Below are 13,744 nucleotides of genomic sequence, written 5' to 3' on the forward strand. Positions count from 1 at the left end.
AGGTGATGCGACAGTAGTGGAAGGCAGGCGGTATGGGACGTTGTTGTCTTTTTCAGAGGTATCCGGCTATTGGGGCGTCGATAGTAGGATAAGGGCGAATGGTACAGATGCCTTGAACGACGAGTTTATGCACTTGGGTGGAAACACAACATCTCTGATCGGGCTATGTCGACGCACGCCTGTGTCGTGTCTTTGCTGAAGGTGATGGATTGAAACTTGGCTTTGAGAAAGAGAATCCAGAGTTCAACCTTGATGGACTTGTCATCATCGGCGCAGGTGCGGCGATTCCTTCTTAAAAGCTTAGGGCATCTCCACCCGTCCTCCCAGGAAGGCCCCCCAAGCACTTTTTTTTAGCGCCGGCAGCAAAAAATGCTTCCAGTCAAGCCCCCACGACCACGTTTTTCGCCGGATTTGGCTAAAGTTACGGCCGGCGCGCGCAAGTGAAACCCAGGAAAGCGGGAGGCAGCTGGGGGCGCCGGCGCGATACTTTCTCTGCCAAAGGCCCACTGCCAGCGTCTCTAAATCTCTCTCTCCTTCTTTTCCTGGCTTGGCCCACCATGTGATGCATGCAAAAAAAAAGCTCTCTCCCGCATGCGCGCCTCGCTCCTCTGCTCTCTCTCCTCTCTCCCCTGCTGCTCGCTCCGGCGATCCTGGACGCCCTCCACCGGCGAGCCGGCCCCGTCTCCCCTCGCTGGCCTCGCCCACATCTCCCCGGAGGAGCCGCAAGCGGCCGGCCCCGTCTCCCGTCACCGGCCTCGCCCGCATCTCCCCGGAGGAGCCGCAAGCCGCCGGCCCCGTCGCCCGTCGTTGGCCCCCCGTCGCGCCTCCCCGGAGCAGCCGCGTCGTGCCGCTACGGCTCGTGTCCGAGCGTAGCAAGCGGCTAGGCGGACTACTGGGAGCTCGCAGAGCATGACGGGCAGCCTCCTCCGCTCCCCCGTCCGCGCTGCCGACGGGTCGAGCTCCAGCCCCACGCGCGCTGGCATGGTCTTCCTCCTCGTCGCCCGGCCAGAGCAGCGGCACGAGCGTGGTCTTCCTCCTCGTCGCCCGGCCAGAGCAGCGCGGGGTAGGCCGTGGAGTAGAGCGGGGCCGGCCGGGAGGATGCGGTCGTCCGGGCCCGAGGCGGCGAAGTCGATGGCGTTGGCGGAGTGGGTCGGCGGCGAAGAGCGCGGCCAGCTCGGCGAGTTTGAGGTCGGCGTGGAGGGTGTAGGAGAGCAGCGCGGGGCAGGCCGTGGAGCAGAGCGGGTCGGCGGTGTAGGAGAGCAGCGCGAGGCGCATGGCTCAAGCATCGCGGGCTTGGACACGGCGTCGGGCGGCCCCGTGCAGGCGACCGCGGCGAGGAGGAGCAGGAGGAGGAGGCGGGTCGGGGAACGCGCCGTCGCCGTCGCCGGCCAACCTGCCGGAGCCGTGGATCCGCTAGCCAGGGCGGTTCACGTGGTGGTGGTGGCTGGGTACGGCAACGAGTGGATAAATATCCACCCCCAGGCTTCGTTTTTCGCCGGCAGCCCCCCAGGCGGTGGAAAAAATGCCTCCTGGGGGGCCAACGGCCGGAGATGCCCTTAGCCTAAAAGTTGTGTATTTTTTGTCTCTAATGTGCCTTGTAACATAGGGTTACTAACTATCGGATGGAGTTACTTTCATGAGGCACACGACTTTCCAAATTGATGAAGCTCTTCAACACTTGCATGCCATGTGAAATCAAGATATGCATGTTACAGCCATCTACAGTCTACAGAAATTATGTCTCAACCATGAAAGATGCCGCTATTCATATTTCAGATTTATTTATGTTAGCATGCAACGAGACATGTCATATTTCTTAAGTTGTGTAGCATGAGAAGCAGCAGACGGAGAAAACCCCACATGCCTTAAATGGCTACCTCCTCATCTGCTTAGAGCATCTACAGTCGGACTTGGTAAATCCGGTCCTTAAACGCCCGCGGACGCAGACCGGTCACGCCTCAAATTAACAACTCTGTATCCGTCTCTCTCATATTTCATCCCCTAAATTCATACAAAGTATGCAAAGAAATCATACGTACTACCCTAGCTAGTCTTCATCGTTGGAGATGTCCACGACAACGGTGCCAGGCGCCAGCTGGACGGGCGGGTAGGAGGCCTCCGGCTCATCCTCCTCCTGCTCGACCTCATCCATGTAGGCGAGCATCTCCGTCTCCTCCGCGGCCTCCTGTGCCTTCATCTACTGCTGGCGATGGCGTCTGGCCTCCGCAGCCGACTCCCACCGGAGGGAATCAAGGATGGCTTGCTGCTCCGCGTTGCCAGCATCCCCCACATCCTCCTCCTCCGGCTCCTCCTTCTTCAACTCCTCTTTCGGACCACTGCATCCAAAGGTAGCCCCGCGGCGATTCGGGCTTCGCGCCTAGCTCGAATCTGCTCAAGGAGCTCGAGCCGGCGCTTCGACGTCAGAAAAGGCTCGCTCCTCACCCAACGACGTGGGGGCATGGCTACTAAGCGGACGGGTGGAGTGGAAAGTGGCGGCGGCGGCGGACAGGAGGAGGAGGAAAATGTGGATAGATGGTAGGGTTTCGGTCACGCCGGTCGACTTAAATAGCCGGGCTAGGCATGATGCGGCCTGCCATAGCTGCGCCACCGGTCCGACGGAGGAAACGAGCTTCGGACCGCCGGGTTTCAGGGCATTTTCGGATGGGACCCCTTCGTCAGTCCGACGTGGCAAGTGTGCCCGGGCGCCCCCATATCCGTCCCATATTTGGACTGGATATGAGGGGTGCCGGTTAGTCCGGGCATTTGAGGGCCGTTTGAGAAGTCCGTTTGGGTCAAAAAATCGTGACAGGACAGTGACCGAGCGGCCCGCCCGGGCTTATGAGGCGGATTTAAGGCGCTCGGCTGTAGATGCTCTTATATCCTAAATACATTCAGGTTTATGATAATTCGGATCCATCAGGCCCAGAATTCATTCCCAAATGTATACTCTCTCTGTTCGCAAATACTTGTCGGAGAAATGAATAAAAGTGAATGCGTCTATAAGTAAAATACGTCTAGCTACATCCATTTCTCCGACAAGTATTTCCGGACGGAGGGAGTACTTACCTAACAAACCTTTGGTTTATATACATGACTTTTCAAATTAATGCTCTCCATCGCTACTAACACATGCTTTGAACTGATGCAAAATTCTGAATACATTCTTTGAAGTGATGCACACCCCCGCAACCCCTCTCATTCTGCAGGCGAGCTGCCACGGAGGCGTCCTGCGTGGTGGGGCAGATGGGGAGTGACGCGCACTTCTACGATGACGACGCCTCCGTCACGGTCCTCCCCGGCTCCTGCTTCGACGGCGTCGATCTGGAGCGCTGAAGCCCCCCATCGTCCAATTTTTTTTTGAGGGAAAGGCCTGCTGGCATTTTATTCAAACTTGGGAAAGAGTTACATCAAAGAGTACCTGTGGTAAAAGGAAGGAGGGCATCTCATCTATCCACTCTTCACGAATCTTAGCAACGCCTAGCTAAAAAATGCAGTCCGTCTCTATTTGCCTCTCTTGGACAATGTATAAAGGATATATCCGGGACCCCATGAGCCAGGTGAAAACAGTCAGCAAGTATAGCTAAATATGGGCTCAGAATTTCATTCTCGCCGTTGCATGCTTGCACAAGTTCAATGCAGTCCGTCTTCACTTGGACATTGCGACATCCAATTCCATCAATCATCTGCAGACCCATCCGTAACGCTCTGGCTTCAGTGGACGGTGCGTCAAGTGTTTTATCAATCAACTCCGAAATCCCCGCTACAGCTTCCCCTCTATGGTTCCGCAAGACAGCCGCAGCAGCTCCGCTTCCATCCTCAAAGAAAGATGCATCAACATTCAGTTTATAGTAGCCTGGAGCTGGACGTTTCCATCTTACCTCAGGACCTGCTGTGTTCGACCGAACCGCATGGTTTGTAGTAATAGCTTATATTGCAAATGAAGTACTAGCTGCAGTTTTAACCATCTGACCCTTGACAGCTTCACGACGTTCCCACCATATATACCATGCTCCCACAGCAATGGTTTCTTGGAGCCCGAGTTGACCAGAAACCCGAGATTTCTTCATCGGACTTTTGAGTAGCTCTTCCAATACCATTGAACCCGAGCGGTCTGTGAGAAGGGCAGAGTCAATGATATCTTCTAACCCAAGTGATTTCCATACTTTTCGCGCCGTGCACATATGAAGGCGAGATGACGTATGTCTTCCGGCCCTGAATGACATATTGGGCATTCTGGAGAGACTCTTATGTGTCTATTCCTCAAGACACCAACTCCAGGTATAATTCCATGTAGGGCGCGCCATACAAAGATTTTTATCTTGCTTGGAACTTGTAGCTTCCACAGGATCCCCCAAACAGGGTTATGCGAAGAAGTTTCTGCTGGCTCTCTCCTCATCCTCGAACCGAACTGGTGTTCCCACTCTATATAATACGCGGATCTTACTGAGAAACAATAACTCTTTGTGGCATGCCACGCCACAAAATCTTCCTGTTGGTGAAGGGATAATGGAATTTTGAGAATTCGATCTGCATCAACACTGAAGAATATGTCTCGTACCAAATCTTCATCCCATCCTCCAGTTTCTGGGTTGATAAGTTCATTCGCAGTAGAGAGAAGGGTATTGCCACGGGGTGTGATTACCTTCCTTGAGGGCCCTTGAGGGATCCAGTGATCCGTCCAAATCTTTATCCTTTCGCCCGTTCCAACTCGCCATATATGACCTCTTTTGAAGGTTTGAAGACCCGCAACGATACTCTGCCACGTAAATGATGAGCCCTTCTTAGGACCCGCATTTAGTAGATTACCATCCGGATAATACTTCGCCTTGAGTACTTGTTCACACAAGGTTTCAGGATGTGTTATCAACCACCAACTCTGCTTTGCTAACATGGCTAGGTTGAACACATGTAGATCTCGGAATCCCATACCCCCCTTAGATTTTGGGAGGCACATCCTCCACCATGCAACCCAGTGCATCTTTTTTTGCTCTTCAGTGTCACCCCACCAGAAAGCTGACATTGCATCAGTAATATCCTTACACACTTTCTTTGGAATTTTGAAAACTGCCATTGCAAATATTGGAATAGATTGGATGATGGCTTTTAGAAGAATTTCCTTCCCACCCATCGTCCACTTTAATTTCCCCGCAGGTTCGCTTTCTATTTCACAGAAAGGGGGCAGAGCAATTCAGGCTTGTCGCTAGATTACGAACGAGAAAATTGCTATGACCTGCCTCACCTCACCAGTGAAGGCACAAATCACAATATGCGAGCCACCCTATTCGTAACCTTCAATGGAGAAAATGAGTCAGAGAGAGCTAATTACTGAACGTGCTTTTCTGCCATGCCGTGCTTGCCGCGATCGATTGTCCAAATCATTCGGCCATAGCTTGACTTGACTAGAAGAAAAGTATGCATGCAGTGCAAGGCCATGACGTCGACTGCGAATGCGCTGCTTCTCTCTGCTATTATACTACATAATTAACACGTGTTAATTAATCCTAACACTCTCCACACTATCTGCACTGCTGCATATTTGCTTGTTCAATTGCGCTGCATGGTAGACTGTCCAGATCGTTATAGGTTTTCGCATGGTTAACTTCAGTAGTATTAGAGTCCCCGCAAAAAAGAAAACTTCAGTATTAGAGAAGTATGCATACAACATGACAAAGACCAAGACCTGAACTGGCTTTGCTTGTGGACCATACAATGGGAGTGGTTGGTAAAATTCTGATGAGTTTTTTGAAATGCTGCCCTTTTGATTCGTTTGGCTGATTGCTGAATACTGACAACTAGTGAGAGCTACGAGTCTTTGTATTTATGCATCTAAATTTGTGTATTTCAGGTAGACGGAGGGGTTGCCAACACTAAAATAACTCTCTAGAGCTTAATGCTAGACCTGACACACAATGTGTGTTATTGAGCGAATGCTGGATACAGATTACAGCTCCAACTTCTGCCGTGCTGTGCATGGTGGGCTGTCCGAATCAACAAATTCTAGCCACAACTTGAGAATTGAAAAAGTATGCATGACAAGACCAAGACGTGGGTTGTAGACCATACTCCTATACTGCGTTTGTGGTGGAATAACCGGGATAGAGATAAGCTGCTCTGTCATCCATTCTCCTTTCCATCTGCCTTTTCCAATCAATATGACTAAGCTCGTGCTTCTCATCCGAGGAGCTGCACTACTGCTTTGTCTATTGATCTTCCAAGCATCATCCACTTCCGATGGCCAAGCGAGTGTATCAGGAGCCTGCATCGGCAGCGAGCGAGATGCGCTTCTGTCCTTCAAGGCAAGCCTCCTGGACCCTGCTGGCCATCTCTCATCATGGCAGGGTGAGGATTGTTGCCAATGGAAGGGAGTCCGGTGCAGCAACAGAACGGGCCATCTCATCAAGCTCAACCTCCGCAACATCGACATGAACGACATGGGCTATTACATGTACGACTACATGTACGAGTACTACAGTGACTACATCGACTACTATAGCGACTACAAGAGCAGATCATTGAGCTTGTCGGTGGGCGAGATGAGCTCTTCTTTGGCTACTTTACAACACCTGAGGTACCTTGATCTGAGCTGGAATGACTTCAACGGCACAAGCATCCCTGTCTACTTGTCTTCTCTCAAGAACCTAAGGTATCTCAACCTCTCAAGAGCAGGATTCAGTGGGAGAATACCTTCTCAACTTGGCAATCTCTCAAAATTGCAATATCTTGATCTCAGTCAGAATTATTATGGGTCTTACATAGTGGATCTTGCATGGTTGCCACGTCTTTCTTTGTTGAGCGATCTTGACATGAGCTATGTGGATCTTAGTTCTGCGAGGGATTGGTTTCAGAGGGTTAATATGCTTCCTTCTCTTAAAGTGCTTCACTTGTCCGAGTGTGGACTCAATAGTATCCTTTCTGGTAGTATACCACATTCCAACCTCACACATCTTGAAGTCCTTGATATGTCTGGTAACAACTTCTATACTTCACTCAAGCATGCATGGTTTTGGAATCTCAAAAGCCTTAAGGAGCTTCAACTCTCAGGGTCAGGCTGGGTAGGGTCCCTTGAAGTCATAGACCCGAGTTTCAATCAGCTCGTGGGTTTGCTACCAAACAAATTAGAAAATTTGTGCAATTTGACAAGGATGAGGTTCAATTATAACAACATAGGTTCAAGCATAGGGGAGTTCATGGGGCGATTGCCAAAGTGCTCATGGAATAAACTGCAAGAATTGTCAGTGTGGGGTGGAAATATGATGGGGAATCTGCCCACTTGGATAGGGAACATGATATATCTGAGAACAACTTCTATACTGCACTCAAGCACGCATGGTTTTGGAATCTCACAAGCCTTAAGGAGCTTCACCTATCACATTCCAGCTGGCAAGGGTCCATTCCTGGTGAATTGGGAAACATGGCGTCCCTCCAAGTCATAGATTTTAGTGAGAATGATCTCGTGGGTTTGATACCAAACAAATTAGAAAATTTGTGCAATTTGACCAGAATTAGGTTCGGTGGTAACAACATAGGTTCGAGCATAGGGGAGTTCATGAGGCGATTGCCAAAGTGCTCATGGAATACACTCCAAGAATTGTCAGTGTGGCGTGGAAATATGACAGGGAATCTGCCCATTTGGACAGGGAACATGACCAATCTCAGTGTTCTTCAAGCATCTGAAAATATGTTGAGTGGCCCTATACCTGTAGGAGTCGGAGCACTGAGTAATTTGAAAAGGCTGGACCTCGGCGGCAATAACTTCAGCGGTGTGCTCTTGAAAGAACAATTTGCAAGCTCAGAAAAATTAGAGTTGTTGGACCTCAGCCACAATAACTTCAGCGGTGTGCTATTGAAAGAACATTTTGCAAGCTTAGGAAAATTAGAGATTTTGGACCTCAGCTACAATAGCTTCAGTGGTGTGCTCTTCAAGGAACATTTTACAAGTTTAGGTAATTTGCTGCATTTGGACCTCAGCTATAATAACTTCAGTGATTTTATCTTGAAAGGACATTTTGCAAGTTTAGATAATTTAAAGATTTTGGACCTCAGCCATAATAAATTAGATAGAGTGCTCGTGGAGGAGCATTTTGCAGGCCTATTGAATTTAGAGTATCTGGACATCTCGTACAACTCTTTGATAGCTATCAATAAAAAATGGATTCCTCCATTTAGATTGAAGGTTGCGAAATTCCAATCATGCCAACTAGGGCCCATTTTTCCGGAGTGGCTTAAATGGCAATCTGATATTGATGTTCTTGTTCTCAGTGATGCAAATCTGGACGATGCTATTCCTGATTGGTTTTGGGTGACATTTTCCCGAGCTTCAACCTTGCAAGCATCAGGAAACAAATTGTGTGGCTCATGACCGGCAAATCTACAACACATGTCGGCCGAGTATATACATCTGGGGTCCAATAAGTTGACAGGTCAAGTTCCACAGTTGCCCATAGATATGAGCCAACTGGACCTATCTTCAAACTATTTATCTGGGTCGTTGCCATCAGAGATAAATGCTCCTGCACTCGAAGATTTGATGCTTGCAAATAATAAATTCACAGGCACCATCCCTTTGTCTATATGCCAACTGACTAGTCTGTTAAGGTTGGACCTATCAGGAAACTATTTAGAAGGAGATATTATGCAGTGTTGGAAGGAATCTGATGCAAACTCTACAAATCAATTTGGTTGGAACATGCTCAGCTTAGCCCTAAATAACAACAATCTGACTGGTCAATTCCCAAAATTTCTTGCAAGGTCATCACAATTGATGTTCCTTGATCCTCAGCTATAATATCTTCACTGATTTTCTGTTGATGGAACAATCTGCAAGTTTAGCTAATTTAAAGCATCTGGATCTGAGCCATAATAAATTAAATAGTGTGCTCGTGGAGGAGCATTTTACAGGCCTATTGAATTTAGAGTATCTGGACTTGTCCTACAACTCTTTGATATTAGCTATCAACCAAAAATGGGTTCCTCCATTTAGACTAAAGGTCGCAAGATTCCAGTCATGCCAACTTGGGCCCAATTTTCCAGAGTGGCTTAAAGGGCAATCTGACATTGATATTCTTGTCCTTGGTGACGCAAATCTGGATGATGTTATTCCTGAGTGGTTTTGGGCCACATTTTCCCGAGCTTCAATGTTGCAAGCATCACGAAACAAATTGCATGGCTCATTACCGACAAATCTACAACACATGTTAGCTGGCTATATACATCTTGGGTCCAATAAGTTTACAGGTCAAGTTCCACAGTTTCCTATAAATGTAGTACGACTGAACCTATCTTCAAACTCTTTATCTGGTTCATTGCCATCAGAGTTAAATGCTCCACTACTCGAAGAGTTGTTGCTTGCAAACAATCAATTCATAGGCACCATCCCGTCGTCTATATGCCAATTGACTAAACTGAAAAGGTTGGACCTATCAGGAAACCAGTTAACAGGAGATATTATGCAGTGCCAAAAGGAACTTGTTCCAAACTCTACAGATCAATTTGGCTCTGACATGCTGAGCTTAGCCTTGAATAACAATGATCTCGCTGGTGAATTCCCTAAATTTCTTCAAAGGTCATCAGGATTAATGTTCCTTGATCTTTCTTACAACAGGTTATTTGGAGGATTGCCAGAATGGTTACCCCAAAAAGTGCCAAAGTTGAAAATATTAAGAGTGAGGTCAAATATGTTCAGTGGTCATATTCCTAAGAGTCTCACTTCCCTTAATGGTCTTCATTATTTGGATATAGCACACAACAACATAACAGGAAGCATACCATGGTCTTTATCAAACCTGAAGGCAATGATGACAGTGGTGTCGCAGGACACAGGGGATTACATTTATGAAGAGAGCATCCCAGTAATCACAAAGGACCAAAAGCGTGACTACACCTTTGTAATTTACCAGTTACTGGTAGTTCTTGATTTGTCAAGTAATAGTTTTGAAGGACAGATTCCAGAGGAGATAACTTTGCTCATTGGGCTTACCAATCTGAACTTGTCAAACAATCAATTCACAGGAGCAATCCCAAACAAAATTGGTGATTTAAGGCAGCTGGACTCACTCGATCTATCCTTCAATGAATTTTCTGGTGCAATACCACCAAGTTTGTCAGCTTTAACTTATTTGAGCCACTTGAACTTGTCATACAACAATCTATCCGGTGCAATACCATCCGGACAACAGCTACAAGCTCTTGATAACCAGAGGTACATCTACATCGGTAACCCTGGTCTTTGTGGAGATCTTGTTGGCAGGAACTGCTCAACACATGATGCAGAGCAAAGTGGCCTCGAGGATATAGATCATATGCCATCTGTTTATCTTGCCATGAGCATTGGATTTGTGGTGGGCCTGTGGACAGTTTTCTGCACCATGTTGATGAAGAGGACATGGAGGGCTGCCTTCTTCCAGTTTGTTGATATGATGTACGACATGGTTTATGTGCAAGTGGCTGTAAGGTGGGCTCACATGATGGAGAAAACTCAAGACCCTGCACCATGAAGTGCCCAACTCCACGACAAGCAAATTGTTTGTATCTAAATATTATTTGTATGTTCGACATGTTTATGTGCAAGTGGCTGTAAGATGGGCTGGACGTATGTATTGTACTGATGTACTGGTATTTGTATGTTTGTACTGTAACAAATGAAGTGTATATGTTTGTGGATTATTTAAGCTGAAGTCAGCCATTATTCGCTCTTCGTTGTGCACTGCATGGAGAAAGATACAGCCCCATATGGGTACTCTGCCTTTTTCGTGTTCTTCAGTTTGCGTTGTACATTCCCAAAGAGTAATAATTCATTGGCATAGGGAAAAAATGACACCAGTTGGTCAATATTTGAACAGATTTGTTTGTAGGATATAGAAGATATATCAAGGTTCAAGAGGCAAGAGGTAGAAACCTTTCTTCACCATCAGTGCTTGTAGACTTATTCATGCTAATCTGAAGCTGCCATTTGAGCAGACATTTTTTACTCAACTCAACCATTCCCACCGAGTCAACAGAGTGGAGAAGCTCAAGGCCAACTCAACCATGCTAATCTGAAGTGGAGAAGCTCAAGGCCAACCAGTTCATGGCCTTTGATCACGACCACGCCTGCATCGTTGGTGTTAAGAAGAAGAAAAGAAGTGGCTATGTAATTTCTACAGTCTTTTTCATGCCAGAGATGTAATTTGGGGTATATTTGCACTTTGGGAAGGAGCCACCATGAATGTTTGCATGATCCCCTGCCTGTGCTAGTTTCTGCTTTGTTATGTGCAAAATCAAGATGTGTGTTTACAGCAGCCAGCAGTCTACGGAAAGTACTGACTCGTGTTACAGCACCCAGGAACTGAAGCCAGTATATAATTTTCTGGTTCTCATGATGGACATGTAAAACTAGGACAAAACTGTGAACAAACTGTGTTGTAACAGGAGCACCACTGAATTTCATACTGGCTGTTGTGACAGATTATTTTGTACCATCCAAATCCCATAGTCAACACATCTTCAGGCATTAAACTTGTTTCCAGGGGAAATCTTCGGAACAGAAAACGAACTGAAAAGTGTAAAACAATGCTGAAAGTACGCGCTCCCGGTTTCACATGCAAACAAGCAAAAGCAGATGTATATATAAGGGTCTCTGTTCCAGCAAAGCACCTCCGAAGATCCGCAGAGTGCGCGAGGTTCGGCCAGTCTGGTGACATTGACATGGCACATGGATAGAAATCAAGAACAACCAGGTAATCCCAAAGTGTATAGATCGAACGAACACCAACTTCTCGAATCAGCTCCTCAGGCATCAGTACCAAATGAGCTCAGTAGAGAGATGCTCTGCTTTCAGTAGTCATGTGGAAAAGGGAATTCTGAATCGACAAATTCAGGTTGTTTACTGAATGAGGTTGTTTACTGCACCCAGTGCCAGAAATTCATGTTGTGTGTGATGCTAAGTCTGATCACAGAACTTAGCTTCTGGTATCAGTATCACACATCCAAAATACCTATAGCTGGTACAAAAACCTTTCCTGTATACATGACTTCCAAATTAATTCTCTCTCGAACACCACAGTACATTCAGTACAGTCACAAATACGCACGGAACATATGAAGAATACATGCTTTAAACTGATGCAAAGTTTGAAGTTGGGGAGCACATCTGGTTCTTGCCACCCCATACGAGGAGGCAACATCCATCGCGACAGAAGTAACCGCCGGCTATGGCCATGGAAAGTGGAGACACATCAATGACCACGAGTGTCTTTCCAGACTTCTTGACGCCAAGATCACATGACTCTGTAGCACGGCCCATATTGCTCACAGCATCTATATGAGAAAATAACCATCGCTTAACTGCAAATTCACATATTGTGAAACAAGTGCATTATACGATACAATAAAATTATGTTAGATAATTTAGTCTTCTGAAAAAATGGAACAAAACATAAGTATTACATGATTGCTGAAAAAGATTTTCGCCCCGCTTTATAAATAAAGCAACCACCAAGCACAAAGTTATCAATGTCACACCAACACACCACACAAACTCACTCAAAGCCACCGTAGGCACGGTCCAACACAAACACAAACACACAGACAAAGAGACCCAAGTTCCGCTGTGGGCACAACACAACAAGCCCAGCACGAGCACACGACTAGACAACAAACAAAACGGCAAGGCGGTGGCGATGGCGATGGTGACGACGATCTAATCTGGTTCCGGGGGTGGTGGGGGAAGCGGTGGAGCCATCCGGAGAGCCATCGCGCGAAGCTGGGTGATGATGGAGGTGATGGCGTCTCTCTCCCTGGGGCGGCTAAGCGGCCGCCAAAACTGCAAGTAACCAGACCATTTGAACAAAGCGTCAGTAGCACGACGAAGAGGGATGCGCTGAATCACAAGTTTATTCCTAACAGTCCACAGCGTCCAGGCCAGCACCCCAATGGCCAGCCACCTAATGTGGCGCACTGCGGGTGGGATTGCGTGGAGTTCGGCGAAGAGAGCGGGGAAGTTGTTGTGGTCCCAGCTTCCACCCACTATCTCGCGGAAACAGCTCCATAGGAACTGCGCGGACACGCAGGTGAAGAAGATATGATTCGAATCCTCTTCCGGCCCGCAGAGCGGGCATTGCCCATCACCCAGACCATTGCGCTTCAGGACCTCGACGCCAGACGGGAGGCGGCCGCAGATCCATTGCCACAAGAAAATCCTAATCTTCAGGGGAAGGCGAATCTCCTAGATGAGGGTGAGCGCCTCATGGCCAGGCGAGGGAGCAATGGCCTGGTACAGGGACTTGGTGGAGAATTGTCCAGAAGGCTCTAGACGTCATCTGGAGCTGTCATCTTCGGTCGTAAGATCAGGCGCGTGCAATGCAATGCAGTCAAGCAGCTCCTACCAATTGGCTGTTTCAGCCAGACCAAAGGGCCTCCGGAACGCAAGCTGCCCTAAGTCAATAAGGGCTGCCGCGACCGATATCTGAGGGGCCACCGCAATGGAGAATAGGTCGGGAAAGCGGGCTTCAAGGGGTAAGTCGCCAGTCCATCTGTCGAACCAGAACAAGGTCGCGGTGCCTGATCTGACCTCAATCGAAGTCCCAATCTGGAGGACAGGGAGGAGCTGGATGACGGATTGCCAGAACTGGGCCCCCCCCAGACCGCTGGCAGAAGGCAAGAGGCTGGCCTCGGAGGTATTTCTGCTGAATGATGCAAAGCCACAGGCCACCATCTCTGTTGGCAATCCGCCAAAGCCACCGAGTCAGGAGGGCAATGTTCATGCGCT

The 13,744-nt window shown here is 48.1% G+C and overlaps 1 protein-coding gene across 3 annotated transcripts; it reads left to right on the forward strand.

Moving 5' to 3' along the window:
- Positions 1 to 6,049: 6,049 nt before the first annotated feature.
- On the forward strand, positions 6,050 to 11,255 carry LOC125528902 (receptor-like protein EIX2). Of its 3 annotated transcripts, none has more exons than XM_087529113.1 (3): positions 6,050 to 7,004; positions 7,331 to 7,718; positions 8,830 to 11,255. In XM_087529113.1, the coding sequence occupies exons 1-3, from the start codon at positions 6,153 to 6,155 to the stop codon at positions 10,491 to 10,493; spliced, it is 2,904 nt and encodes a 967-aa protein (XP_087385239.1). In that variant the 5' UTR covers positions 6,050 to 6,152; the 3' UTR covers positions 10,494 to 11,255. The 3 variants fall into 3 exon arrangements, with proteins under 3 accessions (XP_087385239.1, XP_087385237.1, XP_087385238.1); XM_087529111.1 differs by having other exon boundaries at positions 6,050 to 6,961; positions 7,279 to 8,118; positions 8,780 to 11,254; XM_087529112.1 differs by having other exon boundaries at positions 6,077 to 7,057; positions 7,378 to 7,943.
- The last annotated feature ends 2,489 nt before the right edge of the window (positions 11,256 to 13,744 follow it).

This window comes from Triticum urartu, chromosome 6A, assembly GCF_056163025.1.
Source record: "Triticum urartu cultivar PI428250 chromosome 6A, HENAU_Tu73, whole genome shotgun sequence".
Classification (NCBI taxonomy): Eukaryota; Viridiplantae; Streptophyta; class Magnoliopsida; order Poales; family Poaceae; genus Triticum; species Triticum urartu.